General features: G+C 38.0%; 1 protein-coding gene across 4 annotated transcripts in view; it reads right to left on the minus strand.

Annotated features, from left to right (window-relative positions):
* SKAP2 (src kinase associated phosphoprotein 2) overlaps positions 1 to 26,013 on the minus strand; it is a 190,708-nt gene extending 164,695 nt beyond the window's left edge. For 3 of the 4 annotated variants that reach the window (XM_059171410.1, XM_059171408.1, XM_059171409.1), the window contains exon 1: positions 6,108 to 6,397. In XM_059171410.1, coding sequence (XP_059027393.1) covers positions 6,108 to 6,174 — 67 coding nt within the window. In that variant the 5' untranslated portion in view covers positions 6,175 to 6,397. Of the gene's footprint in view, positions 1 to 6,107; positions 6,398 to 25,892 lie in introns of those variants that run through there. The other variant, XM_059171411.1, reaches the window with a different exon arrangement.
* Between the last annotated feature and the right edge of the window lie 1,083 nt (positions 26,014 to 27,096).

The raw sequence follows: 27,096 nt of genomic DNA on the forward strand, positions 1-27,096 counted from the left end.
AGGTTCCCACTTTTGAAGAAAGCTGAGGTTTGGCCACTTGCCCTCAACCATGCTTGACCAGCAAGCAGCCTGGAATAGGACTTCCTGGGAGCTTGGAAATAAGTCACAAAGGTAGCACTTGATGTCTTCTGCCTCCTTTCCCAACCACCCAATACCACCTTGAGAAGGTTTGCCTGCATACACACACACACACACACACACACACACACACACACACACACACAGCCTCTGTGATGGCCTGACTTGTACAGGAGGGCCAAGAATTGGACTGAATCCACTACCATTTGCTCAGCTCCAGATCAATAACATAAGTGTAAAACCAATCACACCTCACCCCCAAATGGCTTTACTTACTGAATTCCACACCCTCCTTACTTTATGAATTGGGCCAGGTTTTACTATGTATTCACTAAGGTACTATTACAAAACTTAATATGGTAAGAATCCCAGCCAAACTTTAAGCTGACATCAGAACAAAAGGAAAAATAAGCTGTTCTTCTCTGTTAAAAGGGGGGTACAGTCTGACCAAATACCTACTGGTAAAAACATGAAAATCAATTAAACTGGGCACATGTAGATCAATGCCCAAAGTTGGAAAATGGCTAAGTGAAAAGTTATTGATTCTCTAATCAATGTCTTTCCTTGATTATATAGCACTTTTACAGGTTATGGTTGAACTGTGGATTTTCTAAACATGGGAGAGACACGAGCAAGCACAAAGAGTTCTCATAGTACAATAAGGACAACAGTCCTGAGTCTTAAAATTCAATCATCTGACAAAATCTTCAAAATTGGCTTTGGGAGCTCCATGATTTATTTTGATAGAAAACTGGGCTGTTGAAGAATACAGATGAACATGTTTCCCCCTCTAAAAGATGACTCTTGATAAATAACACCTTATAATAATCAAAGTCTTTTTACCACGCATTTTCAAAGAAGCCACAGTGAATAACACATTAGTCTGAGATTTACACTATATTCACTGTTAGGTAGCATCTATTGTAATGTGTTCAGTATGTGATTGAAAAAGAAATGTAAACTCAGTGGAATGAAAAAGATAGACTTGGCTTTAATTGAAAAAGACAAACTAAGTGAATAATGAGTATATAAAAACTAGCCTATGCCACTTTTATCACCCATATATGACACTTAATCTTAAATTTATGAGAGACAACTGAAGTGTGTTTCAAATCACCAGAGGCTTTTCCTACACTGTTGTTTCTATCCTCCTTCTAGTAATACTTTAATGTAGAGATAAACCTATTTGGTAATTTCTTCTCATTTTTTTAATATATTTAGATGCCTTTTTTTTTTTTTAAGAAACCCAGTGATAACTTGGGTTGAGTAACTATAAAAATTGTACATAAAAGAGATGAAAATACTTTCAATGGAAAGTGAGGTTGGAAAACAAGCCAGCCAAAGATCCCCTCCCAAAAATAAGTAGGACATTATATGCTTAATAGAGGAAAATAATTTTCTTAACATCACATCTTAATACATCTATGTTATTTGACCCATAATAAGAAATTATAAAATTTTGTTCCTTTGATTTACATATATTCCTGTTTCTTGAAGAGAAAACCTTAGAGGCATGATAAACGGATTTCATTTCAAGATCAAATGTCCTCATAGCACCTTTATGCTCATTAGTTATCACTGCCAAAATGGAGAAGGCTTGTTCTCACTCTGTAAGAAAATCCAGGTGCTAAAGAAGTAGGTGACTATTGGTGACTCAGTAGGTGGCACTCTTCCCTTTACATACTCAGCCAATGCCCCAGAAGCAAATTATGGACACTAGATGTACCATAAATAATTCTCATAGGAAAAACAAACCCAAATGTTGACCAAATTATAAATGGAATTTAAGAAAGGTGGAAATCAAACCATACTATTCTTAGCACTGAAAAAAATTCCCCCTCTATTTCAGCGGAATTGCATTCTTTATCTTGTGCCCCTAAAGGGATTATCCATTTTAATGTGTGAAGTTTAAAAAAAAAAAAAAAAAAAAAGTTCTGGAAATCACCAGTAGGGAAAAACGCAATATTTCTAATCAAGACTGCCCTATGCCGGGGGGGGGGGGGGGGGCCTCAAGGTCACTTTGGAGAAACCATATAGCCACTTTGTTTATTGTTTGTTTAGATTTTCAGAGTACTGACAAGCACTATTTTCTCCTATCAGCATTGGTTTCATCTTCTAACTTAATAAAAAGAAACTTACATCCTCTTACAGCTTTTCTCTTCAAACATGTTGTCCTAAAACAAATATCTGATTGCAAACTACTAACACTCGAGTATTCAAAGGATGGTTAGACAAATGAAGGGGGTTGGGAACCCGTGGTTCTAGTTCCTCTCACTTTCTCGCCTGCCTGGAGGAACAATCCACATAAATCAAGATTATTCTCGCTGTTGTCCTAGTCAAAATATTTGGATGTAGGAAAAGATTAAATGGGCAAGATCTGAAATTATCCATTGATTCCAATTATCCAGGCTAAACCTGTTCTTCCATTGTTGTGAAAAAAAAAAATTACAGATTGTCTATAGCGCATAGGCAGTTCAAAATTTGCTTTTAACAAAAATCTATAACCTTTTTTCTATTCATGTAACAAAAGAATAATACAACACCTTTACAAGAAGTATAGGCTTTCAAGATTTAATATACCGATTCCAGAGAAATATATATCACTAACAGTCAAAACCGTATAGCCACTTTTTCAAGAGTATCATTAAATGTGAGTTAAGAATGATAGCATCTATGGGTTTTTGCATTTCTATAGAATGTTTTAGAGGGGAAAGAATGAGATGAGAGGAGAACAAATAGTGAAGGGAAGCCTAAAACTGCTATAATTAGAAAGAAAAATAAAGAGAAAGAAAATAATATAAACTGATAAGAATACATTGAGCACCTATTTCTATCTAGCAGTCCAGATGTCAAGCATTTAACACGGGACATATAATGATTTGAGTAATAGGCACACAGAACACAAAGGGAAATGTCTGAGCAACATTATTTTGATAGGCATTATCTTTTGACTTTACTTCCTTGTTTTCTGTAGACAAAGATTTGAAGTGCCTGAAAAGTTTAGATCCTTATCTTCTCTACATGGGAATTCTAGCATGGTGTCAAGCATTCTCAGAGTACTCAACTATTAACTACAACCATCACTACTAATACCTCCTTCTTAGTTTCAAAGAAAGTATCAGGTAATGCAGTAATCCCTAAAATTCAAACTAATGTTCTCCCTCTATAGTTGTAGTAATCTTAAATCTAACCTACTATTACCCAAAACACTTGAATTACGCAAATACTCATGCACAATCCCAACAGAATTTTTTGGATGGAGTATGTGAAAAGGCTGCTGAGAACCTTTATTCTTGCAACCTTTCCTATCTCCAAAAAGATTTTAATTACAGTCAAACACAAAATGTTAACATCTTTCTTTGAATAATACGTTAAAAAAGGAAACTGAAAAACACTAGTTTCTTTAAAAAGTATAGACAGATATTCCCTCAAATCCATACCTCTTGAAAATGTCCTCTGAATATAAAATATAAGTCAAAGTTTAAAGATTAATTTTAATTTTTAAATTTTAATATTTTAAATTTTCATATTTGATTTTAACACTTTATGTGTTTAACATGTGATTTGTTTAATAATATGAAATACTGAAAGCTTGACTTTTATTTATTTTTTTTATTAACATATGATGTATTATTAGCCCCAGGGCTACGGTTCTGTGAATCACCAGGTTTACACACTTCACAGCACTCACTATAGCACATACCCTCCCCAATGTCCATAACCCAGCCACCCTCTCCCTGCCCCCTTCCCCACTAGCAACCCTCTGTTTTGAAAACCTAACTTTTATTTTTTTTTTTTTTTTTTTTTTTTTTTTTTTTTTAAAGATTTTATTTATTTATTTGTCAGAGAGAGAGCGAGCGAGAGCAAGCACAGGCAGACAGAGTGGAAGGCAGAGTCAGAGGGAGAAGCAGGCTCCCTGCGGAGCAAGGAGCCCGATGTGGGACTCGATCCCAGGACGCCGGGATCATGACCTGAGCCGAAGGCAGCTGCTTAACCAACTGAGCCACCCAGGCGTCCCAGTGAAAACCTAACTTTTAAAGATAACTTTTAAAACACTCATTTCAGACATTATGCAGGTATATTAACGGACTAAAGAGAGAGAAGTGGCCAAGTATATAGGAAGTTAGCATTGGTAGATAATTTAAATATAATAAGCTTGCAGCAAATTATATACATAAGGGCCACATGAAATATTTGTAATTTATGGGAATCAGAAAATAATGAGTCTCATACTATCGACAAAAGTATGGTTATGGGGGGGGGGGGCGCCTGGGCCTGGGTGGCTCAGTGGGTTAAAGCCTCTGCCTTCGGCTCAGGTCATGATCCCAGGGTCCTGGGTTCGAGACCCGCATTGGGTTCTCTGCTCAGCGGGGAGCCTGCTTTCTCCTCTCTCTGCCTGCCTCTCTGCCTGCTTGTGATCTCTGTCTGTCAGATAAATAAATAAAATCTTTAAAAAAAAAAAAAAAAGTATGATTATGGACCCAAATAGCAAACTGCCTCCTGTTGGAGCTCTCAGGCTTTTTAAAGGTGTGCACCCAGAGGTCTGTACTTAATGATAAACACTTCTCCAGTCTGGCTATTAAAATAGTAGCCTAAACATGAAACTCCAGCATTGTAACAATGAAAATGTTAACTGTAGCAAAAATCAGTACTCGTGGGAAACTCTCATGCAGTGGAGTAAAAGCTGCCTCAAATCAAGTCTTTATAGTTCTTTATATTTCTCTTAGTGGTACCCATTAATGACAATAAGCATTCTTAAGAGTAAAATACTATCCCACCACAAATGCATTTATCACACTGTAATCGTGTTTAGACATACCTAAGTCTGCATTCATACGCTATTGGTTTTATTCTCTTAATCATATTCATGATGCTAACGAGCAAAACAGGATATTAGGAGATTTGGTCTCACACTATAATAGCAACTTACTTAAAATGTCACATTTTAGATATTAATTTTTAAAGTTAAAATAAGCAACTTGGAAGAAACATCTAAAAGAAACTCTTCTAATCCAGCTATTCATGACCAATATTTAAAGATAAATACTTGAGACAACTAAGGTAAAACCATCAAAATTCAGTTTCTAGAATTCTGATGAACCTAATGACAAAATAAATGATGGTAAGAATTTCGGAGCATCAGGATGGGTAAGATTTGTGCTACCCTGAAAAGATGTGTTCTCTACTTTGTGCAGAAATATGCCTCTCCATTCTCTAGCAGAGTAATGAAGGAGTGGATTCGTAATATCCTTGAAGAACCGCATCTTGAACTCCTAGCATAAGTTCCTATAAATGGTCATTTAAAACTGAAAAGGGGAAGATGAGGGTGCAAAGATGAAGTACTTTCATCGCGTGACACAGGAAGTTGGACCTTAACACATACTTCCTTTTTTATTTTCATGTTACTCAGGCTGAAGACAAGTGGGCATTTGAGAATCAGGCCCTCTTTGAAAGTCTTAAATATGAGCGCAATGAACGTTTAAGGAAAAAAAAAGTTTTCGAAATGACAAAACCTTGCGTCCCACAACCTCTAACACCTGTAGCTCAGACATCTTTCTGCATCTTTACACCCTTCTCCTCCATTGGCCAGGCCCCCGAAGAACAACTTCTTCGACTTCTGAGCCCTTCCCAGTTCTCAGACACGCACTCACGAGCATTCCCTCTCCCCTCCTCTCCCTTCTCTCTCTCTCTCTCTCTCTCTCTCTCTCACACACACACACACACACACACACACGCACACAACGTCCTCACGATGCATCCAGAACTGCCGGGATCCCGTTAGTCTAGCCCATCCGGGGGGGCTTCCCCAGCACCCCTGAACCAAATTTCAACACACGCCCACTCCCTTCTCAGACCCCGCTTCCCCTTTCCCAGTCCTGCTCCCACTGGCCGGGAGACCTGGGAAGCGTGGGGAGGGAGGGCGGAGACGCTGAATGCTTCTGTCCCCACCGGCTCGCCGTCCCCTCGCCCCCGCCCCCGCCCCCGCCCCAGCAGCGCTGCCCGCCCCCTTTACCCCCCGGGCTCTTTACCTGCCAACAGGTTCCTAATTTCCTCAGGGAGGGGGTAGGGAGAGGAGGTGCTGCTGGGGTTGGGCATGTTAGGGAGCGCGGGGCGTGCGGGGAAAAGACCTGTGCTGAAAGGGGGACCGACGGGCTGAGGTTGCGGCTGCGACCTAGACTCGGACTAGCGGTCCCGGTAAGGACAGCGGTGCTACGAGTCCGGACACTGCCGGGTCGGGACTCACAACAAGGAAGTCCCTGAAGCCCTAGCCAGCAGCTGCTGGACTCTCGGCCCAGCCCCGCCCGGCAGATAGGGGCGGGGCGCTGGGCTGGGAGGAGACCCGAAGCGCCTGAGGAGCCCAACTGCGCATGTGTCCTATGGTTTTCCTAGCCTCGGAAAAGAGCCTCCGGACAGACCACACCCACCCCTACGTAAGGGAGCGGGAGGAGCGGTTGGTGGGAAGGGAGCGGACGGGGGCTGCATCACCTGATCTGCAGCCTGAAGCGCCTTGCAGCCATTTTGGTTACTGGTACCTCCACAACCGCTGACCATTTCTCCAGGATCCCGAAAAATAAGTTATCCATAGTGCCCCTAATTTTCCGACTAAAGGACTTCTAGCCAAAGGTCAGCCCCGCCGAGGTTTAACACCTCACGTGGTAAACCCACAAGGAATTTTCGGCCGCCCTAGACTATTGTGGCCTTCTTTGTCCGATTGAATGAGGTAACCAAGTCCCATCTTCCGCCAGTCTTCCCTGGGAAGCCGTCTGGAGCTGCTCCAGAGAGCTGATTGGTTCTTAAATTACTTTTCTACCTAATTCTTATTGTTGGGGCGACTTCCCCACTATGAACGAAGAGTGAGAAGTTCTAGTCACTATCCTTTTGAGTTAAAAAAGAAAAAGGCATAGATACTACTGTCCCATCTATAAGCATCCAAAAAAAAGAAAAAAATTGCTGATTAGTAGAATGGAATTATAAAAGGTGTTCGCTCCAACCTGATTGACAGATATTTATTGCAGGTCTTCTATCTATAAATCTTCTTAGGGTTTCTCTAAAACCCAAAAGACACGTTCTGGTGCCTTTAAAGTGTGTGTGTGTGTGTGTGTGTGTGTGTGTGTGTGTGTGTTTTATACACTGTATATATATATTCTCTATATATGTATATTCTGAGTGTGTGTGTGTGTGTGTGTGTGTGTGTTGCATTCCGTCTTCCTCCCAGAGTATGGGAACTGCTGCCCTGACAAAGCTTTCCTTCATGCTACTATTGTATTTTGAAGGTTGTAGTGTGGTGTGTGGTGTATAAATTGCTTACTTCTCTACCCTGAGGCCCTCACATGATCCTTAAACTTCAGTTTTCATTAGAATGATAGAGAATTTATTAACAATTTAGATTCTCAAGTTCCACTCCCAGAGATTCTGATTCTGTCCATTTAGAAGGGGGCCTGAGTATTTCCATTTTAAATAAACCTTCTCTCAGTTCCGATCCTAAGAGTTGATTTTGAGAATCACTTTACCACTTTCCAGCTCCATACAGCACAGAATTTGCTGTAACTTAACCTTTCATCCCCACCTGGAACCCTAAATGTGACATAAAGTAATGGCTCTATTAATATTTCATACAAAAAAGTCTCAGAAAGCAATAGTAAAAAATTAATTGGTCAAATGCAATGAAATTTTTTTAAGGATTTTCTTTATTTCACAGAGAGATCACAAGTAAGCAGAGAGGCAGGCAGAGAGAAAAAAAGGAGAAGCAGGCTCCCCGCTGAGCAGAGAGCCGGATTTGGGGCTCAATCCCAGGACCCTGAGATCATGATCTGAGCTGAGGGCAGAGGCTTAACCCACTGAGCCACCCAGGTACCCCTGCAATGACATTTTTGTATACTTCTGTAAGAGATGCAACAAACACTAATTGGAAAAGGAAAAATTAGAACATGTTGGAGTCTTGTCAAAACAAAAAACGGAGCTTCTGCCTGGCTCAGTCAGAAGAGCATGTGACTTGCTTCATCTCAGGGTCACGAGCCCGAGTTTAAATAAACTTAAAAAAAATAGACAAAAACTTTATAATAGAACTAAGACACACAACACAACTACTAAAAAGACCCCCTGGAAAACAAATCCATTCCCTAACATGGAATCTGAAATTCCTACTCAGATTTAGAAATGTGAGAAATTATAGAAAGAGTGCTGAAAATTACAATTCTTTTTGGTGGAGGTAAAAGTAAGTAGTTATTTTACAATATATGTCCTCCAGCTTCAAAGAATTGAGAATTATTATTCTTAAACTACAAAATTATCTTCCTTCTTAAAGAAAGAAGAAACTATGTCATGGACATTTTATATTAGTGCGGATTCTACTTTCCTTTAGAGTTATCATATATAATTCTTTGTCTTGTCACATTTTTTATTAAACCAGGCCTCCAAATATTCCTATCCTTTGTTTCCCTCTGATAGAACTGACCATTTTTTTCTTTATTCTTCTGTCTTATTTATTTATTTATACTCTACTCATTCCACAAAGGAATTGAAGTGATTTACTCTTGTATCATATAGACAGTTTTCTGGAGTGGATCAAATGGACAGTGTCTACACTGCTCATTATGACAAGTCATTCTTGTTAGTGAGAGACAGGAAACTATTAAGATTGCCTTAAAATATATAGCATCTAGTAGTCCAAATAAAAAAGGCAATAACAGAAAATGGACTTTTTGTGTGAAACACATTTCACCTACTTAGGAAGCCATTCTCAGACACAGGTTTGTGATGGATTCACTTGGGCAATGCTTTGTATACTCTATCATTTTTACTGTTTATTGTTAAAGTTACTGAAATTGATTATAAGACAGAAAGAGAAATAAAGAGAGGCTAGAAGAAATACATTCTTATTTCTTCTGTTTCCAAATGTTTCCCTAACAAAAACTAGGAAGGAAATCAAATCATACTTTACATTCTTTAAAGCAGTCATATTACATAAAAAAAGAATAATAAATGAAATTTTAAATCTCAACCTGTAAAAGGAGTAACAGCTTCCCTACCATTCCACAAAGAACAGACTAGACTCTGGGGAAAATCCCATGATTTGTCTTCTCAAAAGGAGAGCCTTCAATTCAAAGAAGATGTATATAGAGATATATAGATATATATCCCTATAACTAAAGCTAACCCACTTCCTTACGTTTTTCAAATTTAGTTTAGGTGAATAAGTATTTGCCCACAGGTGTAGGATTAAAAGAATCTAAATGAGCACTGAAGAAGAACAATGAGCTAAAACACAATTTACTTTTTTTCTCTGCATCTCTTCCTTTAGTTTGGCATTCATAGGCATGTGAAAGAAATATTATATTTTATACTTAGACATTGTATAGTTATTTGTTACCACATGACAAAACTTAGCTTTAAACACTGGCATCTCACATAGTTTCTGATGGTCAGGAATCCATGAGCGGTTTAGCTGGATGGCCCCATCTCAGTCTCTCATGAGGTTACAGTCAAGCTATAGGCTGGGTTTCAGTCATCTGAAGACTTGACAATAGCTAAAGGATTAGCTTTATAGAAAATTCACCCACAGACTGTTGGCTGCAGTCCTCTATTCCTCTGGCTGTTGGCAAAAGACCTCAGTTCGTCACTACATAGACTACTTCTCCAGAGGGCTGCTTGAATGTCCTTTTGACATGGCAACTGGCTTCCCCTAGAGCAAGTAATCCAAGAGATAGCCCAGCCAAGACAGAAGCTACAATATCTTTATCACCTAATCCCAGAAGTGGCATCCCTTTGCTGCTGCCATATTGTATTGGTCCCACAGACCAAGTCTGGTGTGTAGAGAGAAGAATGTGCTAAAACTATCTATTACCTTTGCGTTTGTTCCCAGAGCTTGAAGTTCACAATGCAGGGAGTCAGGAAGGGAAAACAGAGGAGGTTCATGATGAGCTGGAATGCAGAAGCACAGGCCATGTTCATGAGCCCACTTGAAACCACAGGTAGCTCTTGCTGCCTCTGATTCTGATGGTATGGATGTCCCGCAGAAGTCAGGGTCCTTCCTTACAGAGTTAACCCACACTTGACTCTAGAGTCAGAACTCAAGGGAGGATCCAGCAAAAGATAGAGCAGTTTGCCCTACCTGGCTTTCTGGACTGTTCAGTGTCGCAGGCCAGTCAGGTGAACCAGCAGACAAGCAACAGTACAGGAGCCACATAGTGACAACTGTGTCAGGTTGTATAAACCTCACACGAGAATCTCTTTTGTGACTAATGATGTACTAGATCCTGGCTAACCAAACATAGTAAAAGAATAAATAAATAAATATTTAAATAAATAAATAAATATCTCTTTTGTGGCCCACCCCAGCCAGAAACAGACATAAGAGGGAATTCCAGGACAAGTAGGTTGACAGATTGCAAAGCCACCAAGCACACACTTGTACTATTCTATGTAAAGAGTGGACTAGACAAAAGAAGCAATTGAAATCTTGCACTTATTTTGCAGCCTAATATGTTTTTAAAACTTTTTGAAGCCATTGTGTCAAGTCATCTAGTAAGGACTCTTTTAAGAATTTTCAAAAATGAAGGTTTGTTTTTATTTCCTAAATTCTTAGTCCTCTCTTTATTGGAATCCTCGAGGGCTGGTAGGTATGAGTTTATCATTGTGTGGTGCCAGCAGAAAAAAATTTATATTCTCACTGGAATTAACCTTAAAAGATATGACACAGAAACCCCATCAAGACCAGCACATTCTGATAGATGCAGTTCACTAACTTGTATTTCTAGTTTTTAGGTCATAATTATTATTAATCCTGTTAGTATTCTTTATTAACAAGATAAGGAAACATGTTCATTCTCTTTTGCTCTCCATCTCATTTGCATATACACAAACATGTGCCCAGGGATTTTGCTGCCCTGACCAGTTATTTTAATATGAGAACAATAAGCAACTTCATACAGACCAGGTTTGAGTTTTGTTTTGTTTTGTTTTGTTTTTGTTTGTTTGTTTGTTTGTTTTGTCAGAGAGAGAGCACACGCACAAGCAGGGGAAGTGGCAGGCAGAGGGACAACCAGACTCCCTGCTGACAAAGAGCCCAATGTGGGACTCAATCCCAGGACCCCAGCCAGGATCATTACCTGAGCTGAAGGCAGATGCCCAACCCACTGAGACACCCAGGCGCCCCCAGGTTTGAGTTCTTAACAGTCTTTAGGATTCCACAAATTAGGATTAAGGTAGGTCCATTCTAGACTTCTCAAGTGCTGCCTGGTTCTCTCCCCAGGTAACAGCCTTCTCCCTTTAAGTGAAGTTAATTTCTCCTTTCTAGAATCTCTGTGCTAGAGATATCACCATTGTAAGGTCAGCTCTGGTGGTAATCTGGTTCTGGCTTCATATCCTAGTTCTAATAACTGAGTTTCTCCTGCCTGGGTTCTGACACCAAGTCTTTTACTTTGCCTACTTTCAGTAAAGGAACTTTTTTTTTTTTTTTTTAATTACTTTTAGCCCTCTTGGACTATGGCTCTTACTCTCACAATCTTGATTTATAATCTGGTGCTGTAATTCAGGTGGTCTCCAGAGAAGGGATGGACCCATATTCCTGTGTTGCCTTCTACTAATCAGGCTTGGTCCCCAGAGTAGGTACTCTGAGAACATGCCAAGAAAATGCTCACTCTTTATAGTATATAAAATTGAATGTAGACCACCTCATCTCCATGTAAACTCTTTTACTCTTCTGTGGTTTGGTTGAGGTTAACTTAGCCTATGAACAGGTGCATAAAGAGACAAGAACTTTTGATTTCCCCCCCCCCTTAATTCTTTTCCTCAAAATCTTTACTTTCTACCGCAGAGTCCCAATTGACTAAACTTGAAGATTCCACTTTATTTTTGGCTCAGAAGAGACTTAACAGAGAATTATCCTTGAGCTTAACCTAAGAGATAACTTGCAAGGTTACTGGTATAATTTAAGCCTTTCCAAAGTTGCCTGGCTGGCTCAGTCAGTAGAGCATGCAACTCTTGATCTCGGGGTCATGAGTTTGAGCCCCACACCAGGTGTTTAGAGTACTTTAAAAAAAAAATACTCAGCATAATTTAAGCCTTCCCAGGACACCCTACTCCCAAGGATGACCCAGGCCTGCACTCCCTGAAGTTCCATCAATCAGAGACTTAAGAGAGTGGCTGGGTAACCATCTGTGTACCTCAGCCTAGACTGATTTAAGCAGTCGGGTCTTCCTGGATTAAGCACCCTCTGGCTTTGGATGAAAGGTAACTGAAACAGTGTTTTGGAATTTAAAACACCTCGAAAGAAGGCAAGCTGCATAGATCTTCCAAGGAATGGTTTCAGGACTAGCTGTGTAAAGCAAGCAAAGTCTTTATAGGTATATTTTATGCTTCATGCCCCGCTCTTTCTTTAGGATAGCCCTGGTCCCCACAACTCCAACAACATCCTTACCAACATTTAATGAGAAGATACTTTTCTAGAAGAATGAAACTGAAGAACATGACTGCCTTACTAATAAAACTTTGGAAGACTCACATTTGGGCTCTGAGTCTTAATTGGCTACATGTGAACTATTTATTCAATTTTAATTATTTTTATTACAGGAGTTTTATTTTGTTTCCGTTTTGTTATTGTAGCTATTTTTCAAAAACCGCAAATTTAAAGGAAAGATAATTTTCAGATACACTTCTAGAATCATTTTATAGCTAAGTTGGCAAAGATTTTAGAACATTAAATAATTAGAAACAGGCCAAGGTTTCTTTCTATATAAAGACAAAACAGTAAATTGTGATCAGAGTCCTTCTTATTATAGTACATCTATTCTCACTAGGCAATTTGAAAATACCAAGCTGTCTTCAGCAACAGTAATTCTGTGGGTTTGTGCCTAATATATTCATGAAGGGCTTTGATGGATTTGATAACCATAAGCAGCTGTTAACATTAAATTGCCATTTAATTTTTTTCAGTGACTTTCAAAGTTGTCAATATTAAACAGTAGTGTTTTACAAATGACTACTCTAAGACTAATAAGAGTAAAATTAAATAAACTTTAAAACTCTCAAGGAAATTCCCCCTTTTTTTCATAGTGTCCCACTACTAAGCAAACAGAAAGGGAAAAACAAATTTACAGGACTTGAAGCACTGCTTTGTTATATTTGTCTATAATTTCCATTGTATATTACTATACTCAGTAATTCTCCCATCCCTTCCCCAGCCCATCCCTTTTATTTTTGTCCTTTTCTCATCTATCTCAGCTTTGGTTGAAAAAAAGAAATGAACTGAGAAACCTACTAGGCAAGACCACTTAAGTATAAACAATCTTAAATGCAGTGACAAAAAAGTTAAGCACGTTTTTCCTCATCCTCTCACAAGTAGGTGAGCTATGTGCTTTCGTATTGTTATCATTTCTCTTAATTTTTCTAGGTTTTTTGAGATAGTTGACATATAATGTGGTGTAGGTTTAAAGTATACAATTTTATGATTTAATATATGTATATAATACACAATGTTTACCACAATAAGGTTATTAACACATTGAGGTGTGTGCTTCTTAATGACCTAGGTGCACCAGATAAAGTGATGGACCACAAGAATATCTTGGATTCTATGCTGATGTCTTACTCTCCAAGAATTAAATAAGAACTCCAGCTCTCATATTAAAATTATTTAATTTTATTTCCTCACCTGAAATAAGAAACTTGATTTATTAAGTATTATATTTTAGAAAGCATAAATACAACACTGAAGCCATGGCATTTGCTTTGAGAAAATGGAAGTAAGCGGCTTCAAAAACTATGTAACAATAAGATTCTTCACAGTATTGTAAACATGGCCTGTTAATAATTGCTTGTAGAGTAGATACAATTCTGCCAGGACCAAAGCAGGAGACTGAACATGCAATAATTCAATGCGTGATTAAGAAGAGGCAAATATTAACTCAAAAGATAAATGGGTGAAGGGGGTCAAAAAGTAAAAAACAAAATACTCCTACAAACTAATAATAAAAACATAAACAATTCAATAAAACCTGGAGAAAAAAAGATTAAATAGGAAAGAGATGGAGAAGATATAGAAAAAGAAACATTATATTTACATATGTAAAAATGCAGGGTATTATATATACATATAAATATATACATCCATCAAATCCATGTTCAATCCCATTTCATAATACAAAATTTTGAGGGTAATTTTTTTTTTAAGATTTTATTTATTTGACAGAATGAGAGAGATCACACATGTAGGCTAAGAGACAGGCAGAGAGAGAGGACGAGGAAGCAGCTTCCTGCTGAGCAGAGAGCCTGATGCAGGGCTCAATCCCAGGACCCTCAGATCATGACCTGAGCTGAAGGCAGAGGTTTAACCCACTGAGCCACCCAGGCATCCTTGAGGGTAATTTTTTACCCTCATCTCCAAAAGCATAATTTTATAACATTTTACTTAATAATCTGGATCTCAGTTCTTGCCGTTTTATATTTTTTCCATTTGGATGACTACTTTAACATGATTTTATGGACTAAATTTTGCTAAGCAAAGAAAGTACTATTGACATCTACCCAGCCTTCACAGTTTGTGGCCTGCTGCAGTTGGGTCAATGGCACAATGAAGGATAGAAAGAATTATGCAGTTTTCTATACTGCTGGGCTTTGCTGTCCCTCAGTCCATTCGTTCAGCATTCTGAAGATCTATTGCTGTCTGTTGGCAACTTGCTCCCGCCTTGTTCTCATTCTTTCCTTTGACCCTGAGACCATACTATCACTTTAAACATTGTGCCTCCCCCAAGAACCATCTATAAGAGGAAAAGGACTGCCAGAATGGATTCCTCTCCAGCCAGTTTGCTTTATATTGCCATGAGCATTTGATTTTTGTAATAGCTATTTTAATTTTTTCTCAGAAAGGTAAAAGTATTCTTATATTTTTATGCAATACAATCAAAATGTATACTTCTTAAAATCTAGAAAAATTAACTTGCCAGCACACACACACACACACAAAAGGACTTCCTGAGACATCCCCAAATTACATGCTTCCTTTTATTATATTTCTTCATTTTTATATTTTCAGATAAAATATAGCCATATATTGTTAGGAAAGAGTGTTTGTATGGAACACTGAAATAAATGTTCTTTCACTGTAGATACCTTGAGAAGCACTAGTATAAATAACCAAAATCAAGAGACATTACCCAAACTTAAATTAACAGTCTTAAACTTTTTTCCTAATAATTATGTTTCTTAAATCAGAGTTACATTATGAATACACAATCCAATTGAAGAGAGCACAAAGATTTCAATAACCTATCATTTTTCATAATGGATTGTCAGTAATATACCATTATCACCATTAATCACCATTATCAGTAATATAATTTCCAAAAGCTATTTTTTTAAAATGTCTGTATCTTCTTCTGGTACCTATCCCTAACACCTACTATACTCACAAACTAGCTACTAAATAAAACTTTGTTTATTTAAGGGCACATCAGTCTAGATCGGCCATGATGAATCAAGTCAATCAAATCTTTGCTATCCATCTCAATCACAGAATAACCTCAAGTTTCATCTCTTACTTCTGACCTTTCTCTCCTTTAGGAATGTCAATGAGTTCCACATGAATGGAGCACAGAGGGTTAACCTCCAACTGTCTGCCCAGAACTTTGCATAATACCTGGGACCTAGGAGTTAAATAATTGTTGAAAGTATGGTGAATAAATGCTATCTAGCAATGAAATAACCATAAGTGGAGAAGAAGATCACAAAAGAGGAAAATCTAAGAACTCCACTGTACCAGTTAGTTCTTGCCACAAAAATGAAGCACAACTAGCTCAAAATTTACTGAATTTAAACAACAATTTATATTATTATTATTTATTTTCAGATATCTTTGGAGTGGCATATGGTCAGCTGAAGAGCACTTCAGTCCCATGCCACATGACCCTTGTCTTGGGCATGTTCTTATGGCAATGATAGAGAGACAAGAAAACAGGCCCAAGTCACAAGCACTTTTCAGGCCTTTGATTGTATCACAACTGTTAAAATCTCATTTGCCAAAGCAAGTTGCCTGGTCAATCTCAGAGCCAAGCTGTGGAGACATACTCCTTAACCATAGTGAGACACTGCAAAATTACTGCAAAGAGTATGGATGTATAATGCTACTTCTGGGGAGAGAATGAACAGTTGGAATAATAATCCAGTCTACCACACTGCAGTATGCAGAATAATGACCCTCAGCCCAAGGTGTCTGCATCCTAATCCCAGAACCTGTGAATATGTAATCTTACATGGCATAAGGGACTTTGCAAAGGTGATCAAGGTAAGGATCTTGAAATAGGGAGATTATCCTGGATTACTCATGTGGGCCCAATGTAATCTCAGAAATCCTTGCAAGAGGGAAGCAGGAGGGTCAGAGAAAGAGAGATGTGACAACAGAAGCATAGAGAGATATCAAGATGCTGTGCTTCTGACTTTCAAGATAGAGGAAGGAGTCACCAGCCAAGCAATGCAGGTGGCCTCTAGAAATTAGAGAAAGCAAGAAAAGGATTCTTCCCTGAAGCCTCTGGAAGGACTGAAGCTCTGCTGACAGCTTGGTTCCAGCCACTGAAGGCCATTTCCAACTTCTGACTTCCAGATGATACGTTCGCTTTGCTTTAAGCCCCCAAATTTGTAATCATTTGTTACAGCAGCAATTGGAAACTAATATACACACCTGTAAAATCTACAAATTGAGTAAGAGATTTCTAAATAATAGAACCCACATATGTAATCATACTACCAACTAAATATGATTTTAGTTAATAGGACTATTTGTAGGAAACATATTAATACATATGACATGAGTTTCCTTAATGTAAATAACTATTAAATAGTTTTTCTCGTACTTCAAACACATTTCCTGGCAAAGACTACTGAGACCATCATCTCTAAATTCCATACTGAATAATGAATGTAAGTTAACAGCATTTTATTTATAAAGGCAATAACTATGTTAGTCCAGCCCTGATGAACTGCCCTGAGTTTCTTTCCATCTCCAAATTCATGCCAATTGGCCTTCCAGTCTGTTTTTTAGATCTTATCATCCACTCACTAATAAACTTGTTCCAGGATAGTCTCATATTCATCCCCTGAATGACTCCGAGGTCAGAAGACACCATTTCATTAATTAATCATCTAGAAATCTCTAAAGTTCTTCCTGATTGCCAAAATGACTTCATTTTTTTAATTTATGCTTAGAGTAAAATTCCCATAAGTGGAATTCGAAACATTCCAAGTATAAATATATAATTTTTAAAACTGAATTGCATAGTGTTTGTTTGGGACTTTTAAAATTATGTTGTGGTCCTATAAAAATGCATAAAAACAACCCAGCTGCAGTCTTTGAAAAGGCTTTGCTTTTTTAAGAGTGAATTCTCATTGAAATTTATTTTCAATTGTTTATTTCTGATAGTGAGAGCCTTTGAATGTGTTACCTATGCAGTGCTCATTCTCTTTTAAAAATGCCACTTAAGACTTACAATGTGTGGGTTAAATGAAAACCATCCAGTTTAATCATAGGACCATCTTTTTTTTTTTTTTTTAAGATTTTATTTATTTATTTGTCAGAGACAGAGGGAGAGAGAGCAAGTGAGCACAGGCAGACAGAGAGGCAGGCAGAGGCAGAGGGAGAAGCAGGCTCCCTGCCAAGCAAGGATCCCAATGCGGGACTCGATCCCAGGACCCTGGGATCATGACCTGAGCCGAAGGCAGCTGCTTAACCAACTGAGCCACCCAGGCGTCCCAAGGACCATCTTTTATTATTGGCACTCATGAAGGCTCATCCGTAGGAAAATAACACTGCAATTTTTGAGTACTACAGTTTTTGATGTTTTGGGGATTTGCTGTCCTTATGTGATTGCTTTAAGTGGCAACAAATCAGAAAGCCATCATAAAATTTAGGTGAGTCAGCCATTCCTGCTGCCTGGTTCATCACTGGTATTTGGGAACATGTAAATGAAAGTGTGCTCCCAAAATACATAAAGAATCTTCTGATCAGCTTAAATCAGAAGTACATCTTTTTTTTCTCGTTGCTATAACATCTTTTTCCACAAGGGTCAAACATTCCATTTCTTTTTACTGATGCATATAATCCTGAAACACTTCAACAAATAGAAAACATTTACTGTTTCTCTACAAATATTCATTCTAGTTCTATTGCAAATGTTAACTTTTTTTAAGATTTTATTTTTAAGTAACCTGTACACCCAGAGTGGGGCTTGAACCTGTAGCCCCAAGATCCAGAGTCATGTGCTCTATCGACTGAGTCAGCCAGGTGCTCCATATTGTTAACTTCTGTGGCAGTGGGTTCTGTGTAAGTCGCTAAATGCTGATTTGTAAAACAGGAAATCTTGATAAACTTTTGATATAAATTCCAATTATTTCAATAAAGCCCATTAGAAGTAACTTTTTTCCCCATTGGAACTATTCAGTTAATATTGCACTTCTTAGTTTTATATGTGAAATTTGAAGACCTAAGATGAAAACCTGATCTTTTCTGTGTAGTAAAATCATGTATATTGGTTTTGAGGCATTCCTTTATATAGAAAAATACTGTGAAAACTAGCACTGTATATTGGTAGCCATGGTGAGGTATTCTACAGGAATAAGGAAACTGAGAAAATAGATTGCCTCTGAAAATTAAACCAGGAAGTCAACACATAAAATGGGTAGGAGCAGATATGCAACCACTTAAAAGAAACAATATCTATCTCCTCAGTCCAAAAGACTTGGTCGTAGCCTGTTTAAATATGGAGACCTGTCTCCCAGCCTTGTGGTCAGTCATACAAGTACAGAAAAGAGAGAATCACAGTGGTAGGCACTGACATTGTTCACCTAAACACTATGGAGGAGAGAGCCTTTGCCAGGAAACTTTCATTTAGTGGGTGAACCGGGCTTGTTTATAAGCAGAGGGGAAAAATCCAGTTGAGAAGATATTTAAAATATTTAAGATACAGGAGAGAGAGGTGATAATCTATAGCATACATTTCCTGAGAAGGCAAGAATGTTGGGACTCAAAGCGCAGGTGGAGAAACTTACCTTGGATAGGAAGGGAGACATCTCTTCTATTGTAACAAGAGGAAAAGAGGCCAGGATGATAAACAGGTGAGTTTGGAGATCCGGTATTAGAAAATTGAGAAACATTCAATCTGGAGACATCCATTTTCTCTGAGAACAAGGCATGACCATCCACTGAGTGTGTGTGTGTGTGTGTGTGTGTGTGTGTGTGTGTGTGTGTGTAGTGAGGCAGGGAAGTGTGTGGTTGGGGTAGGAAAGAGGAGGAATTTCAGGTTTGATTTTTTTTTAACGTTTAATAAAGATTAAACTTTTAATAAAGATTTAAAAAATTAAAGATTTTTTTAACGTTTAATAAAGATCTTCTTTAGCTACCTTTTGGCTAGTATTCAATTTGACTTTAAAAATCTGGAATGGGAATATTTTTATATCTATATTTAAAAAGTCAATGTGCTCTTATGACATTACACACTGAAATGACTATTCACACACTCCTGAAAACAATCGTGCTAATTTGTATGTATTATGATGTATATATTTATTGTATTTCATTAGGCAATAGTAGAAATCAATGATACAACTGGGAGAAGAACTCTGGCCTCACTTTTCTTTTCTTTTTTCTTTTTTTTTTTTAAAGAGGTTATTTACTTATTTAACAGACAGAAATCACAAGTAGGCAGAGAAGCAGCAGAGAGAGAGAAGGAAGCAGGCTCCCCGCTGAGCAGAGAGCCCTATGTGGGGCTCGATCCCAGGACTCTGGGATCATGACCTGAGCCAAAGGCAGAGGCCTTAACCCACTGAGCCACCCAGGAGCCCTGGCCTCACTTTTCAACTGACTTGTAGAACATGTTTTCCACTGTGATGTCTATTTTTGTTTGTTTTGCTGTTTTATCTATGTTACCCACAACAAGCAAAGACAGTCACGTCATTTTAATTGGATTTTAAGTAGGTACTGGTTTGTTCCCAACAAGGACTCAGTGAACCTAAAAGCTGGTGTATTCAGCAGAGTTAGATTTGACTGGGAATAACAGAAAGCCCCAAGTACAGTGGCTTAATCAGAACAAACGATGATCTCTCCTCTCTCTGTCGTTTGAAAGTCTAGCCAGACTTTCCTGGGTGGTGTGGTGCTCAGGCTGCCGCAGCGTGTGGCCACGCTTATTGGCCACAACTTAGTTACATGGTAACACAAGGCCAAAAGGGTCTGGGAAGTATTTACTTGGGAGTGTAAAGTATTGACATACACACTCCGGTAAAAATTCTGTTGGTCTAGAAGAAGAGGGAAATAGATATTAGGAAGAGACTAGGAATAACAGCAAACATAATCAATGACAGCACGAAGTTCTGAAATCCTGCAGAATGTTTAAAAAAAAAAAAAAAAAAACAAGTTTAAGACCATAGCTCTACTTTCTGTTTGTCACAGGCTGCTGGCAACTTTACTCCTCTCTTCTGGGTGAAAGTTCTTGTATGCTACAAAGTCTCAACTCCCTTATTTCTCTGTTTGGGTTTGAGAAAACTTTTCTTCTTAATTCTGGCATTATCTGAATTTGAACAGATTGGCCATCTGCTTCAACCTCCAACCAATGGGAAGGTTAATCTATACCTATTTTATTTCATACATGCCAGAAATGGGTTTGCAGTATATAAAAATTAAATAGTAATTGTTATTAGTATATTCTCATGGGCTCAGCTACAGAATCCACTGCCCTGTTAGCTAAAAGTAAAGCATGATCTGATCAACTAACTTACCAAAGAAAGTGTATTATTGATCATAAGTTTAACTGAAATCGAACATTCACATATTGTTAATACAATCTAACTTTGCATTTTGTATGTCCTGTGCAAAATAAATAAATTAGAGTGTTGGTAAAAATACCTTGTTTTAAAATAGAAAAAAAAGTTATAAAGCTTTTTATATGAAAAATTAATTCAGTGCCCCCCCCCACTAATAGAGGATGATTTAAACTTTCAGGAAACACAAAGTGAAAGCAGAATTTTCCAGCATGAAGTATTTTCAGAGAAGAAAATTAAAGCAACAATTTAAAATATTTTATTACTGCCAGATTGCTAAGACTGCTCCTTTCTTAGGTTCGTTTCAATTTTTTTCTTTCTTTTCTTTTTCCCCCTCTTCCCTCAAGATTTTCCAGCACTTCCTATAACAGTAAACTTTAGGAAGGTCCCTTACCACCTTATCCATAAAGATTTGGAAGCAGTTTTTGTTCCAGTTCTTCATGCTGCTCTCCCTGATGTTAATAGTTAGACTACAGTTTGAAGATATTTGAAATGGAAAGAGTATTTCTCAAAAGTGCTTTGAGGCTGGCCAGAAGCATTTTTACTTGATCTACTATGTTCTATGCTCAGAATACAGCACATAGTGGCCTATGATGAAGCTGTCATCATGGCACATTCAGCCATTAATATGACACCATTCACGGGGAGTTAGAGAGAAGGGGGTTGAGGTAAATTGGAAGGGGAGGTGAATCATGAGAGACTATGGACTCTGAAAAGCAATCTGAGGGGTTTGAAGTTGGCAGGGGGGTGGGAGGTCGGGGTACCAGGTGGTGGGTATTATAGAGTGCACAGATTGCATGGAGCACTGGGTGTGGTGAAAAAATAATGATACTGTTATGCTGAAAATAAATAAATGAAAAAAATATATTAAAAAAATATGACACCATTCTAAAATAAAAATCAGGGGTGCCTGGGTGGCTCAGTCATTGAGCATCTGCCTTCGGTTCAGGTCATGATCCCAGGGTCCTAGAACTGAGTCCCACCTCAGGCTCCCTGCTCTGCGAGGAGCCTGCTTCTCCCTCTCTCACTCCCTCTGCTGTGTTCCCTCTCTCACTGTGTCTCTCTGCGTCAAATAAACTTTAAAAATCTTTAAAAAAAATAAAAATAAAAAATAAAATAAAGTAAAATAAAATAAAATAAAAATCATACCTGAACTCTGTAACCAATTGGTCTTCATCACCTCTAAGGAATAAAGACAAACAATAATGATTCACTTCCCTTCAGAGCATTCCTACATTAAAAATGGCACAGTAGTCTTTAAAATATTTAATTAAAAGTGATAATGTAACACCTTCTCATGCAAAAAAAAAAAAAAAAATCAAACGTATATAGTAGGGAAAAAAAGTAGAAGTATCTTTCTCTTTCCCCAATGTAATTACTCTGAATCTTAATAGGTATTTCCAAAATGCATTCTCAAAGTTTTGTACTTACTTACATTCCACTATTCTTGAAACATGTTTATAAATAAATGCACTTAATAACGTGTTAAAGGCTCAGAGCCTTTCCATATTTATTGGTTATTAATCAAATTTAGTTTTACAGCTTCAGCTCTGAAATCTTATCACAGATAAGATATCCCAATTTTATAAATCAAAAAACAAAAATAAGGAGACTTGAAGTTGCTCAACAGTAACTCCATGTTGTGCTAGGAATTGACCTTTAACTTCCAGCCTATGGTAACATTATCTAACCACTGACCTATACTCTCAGGCTAATTGGGAAAGACAAAAGTAAAGTCCACAGAAAATTCTTTAAAAAGATGTAAATATTGAGACCCTCGTAGGTATTATTATATGTGCTGCCGAAGCAAGCACAGACCCTCGTAGGTATTAAATATCAGTCTACTATTCTGGTCACCTAATTTTTTCTCCAACTTAGAGTAAAAGTCACATTTATGACCAATTTGATATTTCTTCTATATATATGTCAATTGGGACTCATTAGCCAACAGTTATGGAGACAAATACAGGTATCCACTAATAAAAGGACCAGCACACTGCAAACAATGCACACTTACTGTATTTTAGAAATTCTTGGAAATGCTTTATTTTTAGTTTCATATCTCATCACAAAATCTCTGTGGTCCCTGGGTAGCCGTTGTGTCTAGTTGTGTATTATTACTTGAGAGACAAAAAAGCATCTCTGATAGAGAATGGTTCTGACTCTGCTAGGCTTAGTCTTGACCTCAGCTGTGCCAGTCACTCTATAGAGCATCCAGAAAGAAGATGAAGCTTATGTGAGGGTTAAATTTACAGCTCTCCTCTACAAAAAATCTGATGGTCAGAACTGCCGCTCCCAATGTCCCTTACGCTGTCAAAACAAACTGGTGCCCATAGTTCTCACTCAGATGTTTAAAAAAGAAGCTCTTTCCCTGCCACTGTTACCTCTTGGGTTCACACTTGGCCTTCATGTGAGTGACTCAGGATAGCAATTTGTAGTTGCAGGACACCTTTGAATAAGAAAAATGGATGTCCTCTTCTCTACTGAACCAAATAATAACCCAATTCTAGTAACAGCTTTAGAACTATGTTGTCGAATTCCTATTAAATTTCATTCTCTAGGCCTAACTCTACAGGACTAGAATTATGTTTATTCAACCGATGTTCATAGTTTCCTGGAAGGTTGTCTGTGGATGAGAAGTGAAAATGTTAAGTAAACATCTTAAAGACTAAAAACAAATCTGATTATTTTGGGAATAGTCAGGTAACAAATTCAAATTCAAATTCACTTTGAAACGGAAAGTTTGAGGTCATGTGGGAACAACCTTTATGTCCTATGAATATGTAAGAAGTAAGAGAAAGACTGAATACATAGGCTGAGCTTTCATACCAATTTTGTCTACCCCATGAAATTTCATCTCTCAGCAACAGCTCTGTATTCTCTCATTTTGATACTTCTCAGTCCCTTTTATTAAATCCTAATGGTTTCTGATGGTTTCTGCAGGATTGGATTGGGTTAGATTGGAAGTATCAAATGCAGATTTGGCTTTTCTTTGCTTGATTATGCAGCTGGATGAGAAGTAGCTTTCCTAGTAGACCTGGGAATCGAGTGAGAATAGACTTGTTGTATGAATGAGCAGATGGAAACCTGACCTTGTCTGGATGTGCTGGGGGGAGAGGGTGGGGAAATCAGTGGCCTGATACCTAGCCACCATCTCTGTTTTTAGCTGTAGCCCTGTACTGTATAGTTTTGGAGGGAAACAGAGCAAGTCTGGCATTTCAGCTCTGTCAATTTATGCCAGAACCTGGGGAAGTTAGTTACTCTGAGTACCAGAATACACATCTGAAAGATGAAAATCAGATCATTGCTATAGGAATTAAAGATTACATCTATCTGCCTGGCACACACACAGCAGGCATTCAATAAATAGTCACTAGAGAGGGCACCTGGCTGGCTCAGTGGGAAGGTTATGCAGCTCTTGATGTTGAGGTTGTGAGTTCAAGGCCCACACTGGGTATAGAGATTACTTAAATAAATAAATAAAACTTTAAAAAATAGTGTCTATAGAACTAGTCAGAAACCAGTAAACATTGCCAAGCTACCAGCTGAGACATGAGACATTTCTATCACCAGTCTCTCCTATTAAACTCATTCAAATAGTCTAGAATGACAGAAACATGCAGAACTAGTCTAAAGCTCATAAGGAGAAGAAACCAGAAAGCTCATTCATCCTTTCAACAAATATAAACAAAGAGGACACAAAGATGTCAGTCTGTAAGGTAAGTCATGTACACATATCACTATATTGCACCGTAGGACAAAATACGGGCCACAGAGTTAAGCTGCTGTGGACCTTTGAGGAAGGAAATATTTCAGTTGAATTACCATACAATATTATATTGAAAGGTATGTTTAAACAGGGTTCTATAGGCAGAGTGGGTAAATAAGGTATGTTTATGTTATAGTGACTAATTCAATTTGACTAAAGCATGAGTAAATGAAAAGGGAAAGTGTGAGATAAGACAAAAAAGGTAGGTTTGGACCATACCATAGAGGCCAGGCTAAGGAATTGGAGTTTTTTTTTCAACAGAGAGATAATATGATTGATATGATATTAGCTTTATTAGTCGTTGATCTAGAAGCTTTATGAAAGAAAGAGTGGACACAAGAAATACCAAATCCAATGAGGAGATTGCACAGTAAGACAGGGGAAGGATTGTGATGGGCTGATTTCAGGTGAGAACAATGGGATTAGAGGGGAAGGATTGGACTCAAGAGTTAGGGGAACTGGCAAATATGCTGTTAGTAAAGAAAGGAGGGTAATGCATTTCTAACTTCTTTTTATTATCAAAATAAAAACATAGATTGATTCTGTCTTTATTTTAGTTAGAATAATGGACTGTTTTTAGCTTTATGTTAATAAAGTACCTAATAAATGTGAGCTGTTTAACAACCAGTTTTATCATCTGCCAATATTATTGCATTAGGAATTAAAATAAAACTTAACACCTATGAAAAATAAATAAATAAAAATAAAAACTTAACACTATATTTGACTTCTCTGTTTTATTCTTCCTAAGAACACTAATCTTCTCTCATTCTTAGAAGATGGTTCTCAGTCCTGGCTGCTCAGTAGTATCTCCTGGAGAACATTTTAAAAATTCTAACATCTGGGCCCCTGGGTGGCTCAGTAGTTAGGCATCTGCCTTCAGCTCAGGTCATGATTCCAGAGTCCTGGGATTGAATCCCACATTGGGCCGCCTGTCAATGGGAAGCCTGCTTCTCCCTCTCGCATTCCTCCTGCTTGTGTTCCCTCTCTCACTGTGTCTCTCCGTCAAATAAATAAAATCTTTAAAAATTTTTTTTTTTAAATTCTAATATCTGGGCTCCAGCCCTGGACAAATGAATCAGAATCTCTGGAAAGTGGACTTGGGTATCAGTGTTTTAAATTCTAGTCTCCCCAGTGATCCCAGTGTTCAGCCTCAGCTGAGAACTGCTGACCTTGAACAAGATATACTGTAATCTATATAAGCACACTTGCTCACATGCTTTTATCCATTCATTGTCAAACTCACCGAGCATGCTCATGGTGGTTCATTCTTGAGTCTCAACTGAAAGGTGTTTCCCCAGAATTCCTGGATGTTCAGAATTCCTCACTGGTTTCTCCTCACTCTACGCCCCTCCAGTTTGGGAGAATAAATAATCCCAATTGCTACCTGTAAGTACAGATATGAGAAAAATCGGCCTGAAAATAAAGTAGACACCACTGGTAGCAGAGAGCAAAGACAAAAAGAACACAGGTCCTTGGTGAATTGAACTACTGTATCAATCAGTCCAGAAGCACAGTCTACCACAGGACTTCAGGTTTATAAGAACCAAGAAATTTATTTGTCATTTAAGCCTCTTTGATTTAGAGTTTCTATTACCTCCAAAAGAATATCATATTAACAGCCATATTATCAGCCATCTATGTTCTTAAAACAAATGGCTTTAGATCTTTTTGATCCCAGACCAAAATTGGCAAGGTACAAACCTGAAGTGTGACACTTTTTGTAGGATACCCAGCATTAATACTGTTGTCTTAGTGACATGAACACTTGGTTTGTAAGTGCTGCACAGCTGTGAAAACCTGGAGTTTGAAATCTGATGAGTTTTCCAGCTGTATCCTGACCATTTAACTGTGCTCTTTTGTTTTGTTTTTAGCAGCGTAAATTACATGAAGCTTACTCATAGTATTATTTCTGTGACTTTTCTTTTTTCTTTTTCTTTTTTTAAAGAATTTATTTATTTGAAAGAGAGCACGAGCAGGGAGAAGGGCAGAGGGAGAGGGAGAAGCAGACAGCCTGCTGAGTAGGGATCCTGATGAGGGGCTCAGCCAGGATCATGGGATCATGACCTCATCTGAAGGCAGACACTTAACTGGCTGAGCCACCCACACACCCCTCAGTGAATTTTCAAAAGAAAATAATTCTAAGTTCTAGGCATTGAACATACTCTCGAAATTTAATCACACCCATAATAGTGCCAGAAACTACTATCAAATTTTATGTGTTGAAAAATATACTGAAAATCCATTTCTTCAAAAGATGCTTAAGATACAGAAGAATGGGAAAATAGAACCAACATTTATATTTGCTTATATGTACATCAGAAAACTCTGAAAGGAAGAAGTTATGAACAGCAGATAATTTCAATGGGAGTGGGGGACTGGGCAGATGAGGATATTGGGGGAGACATACTGCTCTATATTTTTTATACTTTGGGTCTTTGAATTAATGT

The sequence above is a fragment of the Mustela lutreola genome, chromosome 4 (assembly GCF_030435805.1).
Source record: "Mustela lutreola isolate mMusLut2 chromosome 4, mMusLut2.pri, whole genome shotgun sequence".
Taxonomy (NCBI): Eukaryota; Metazoa; Chordata; class Mammalia; order Carnivora; family Mustelidae; genus Mustela; species Mustela lutreola.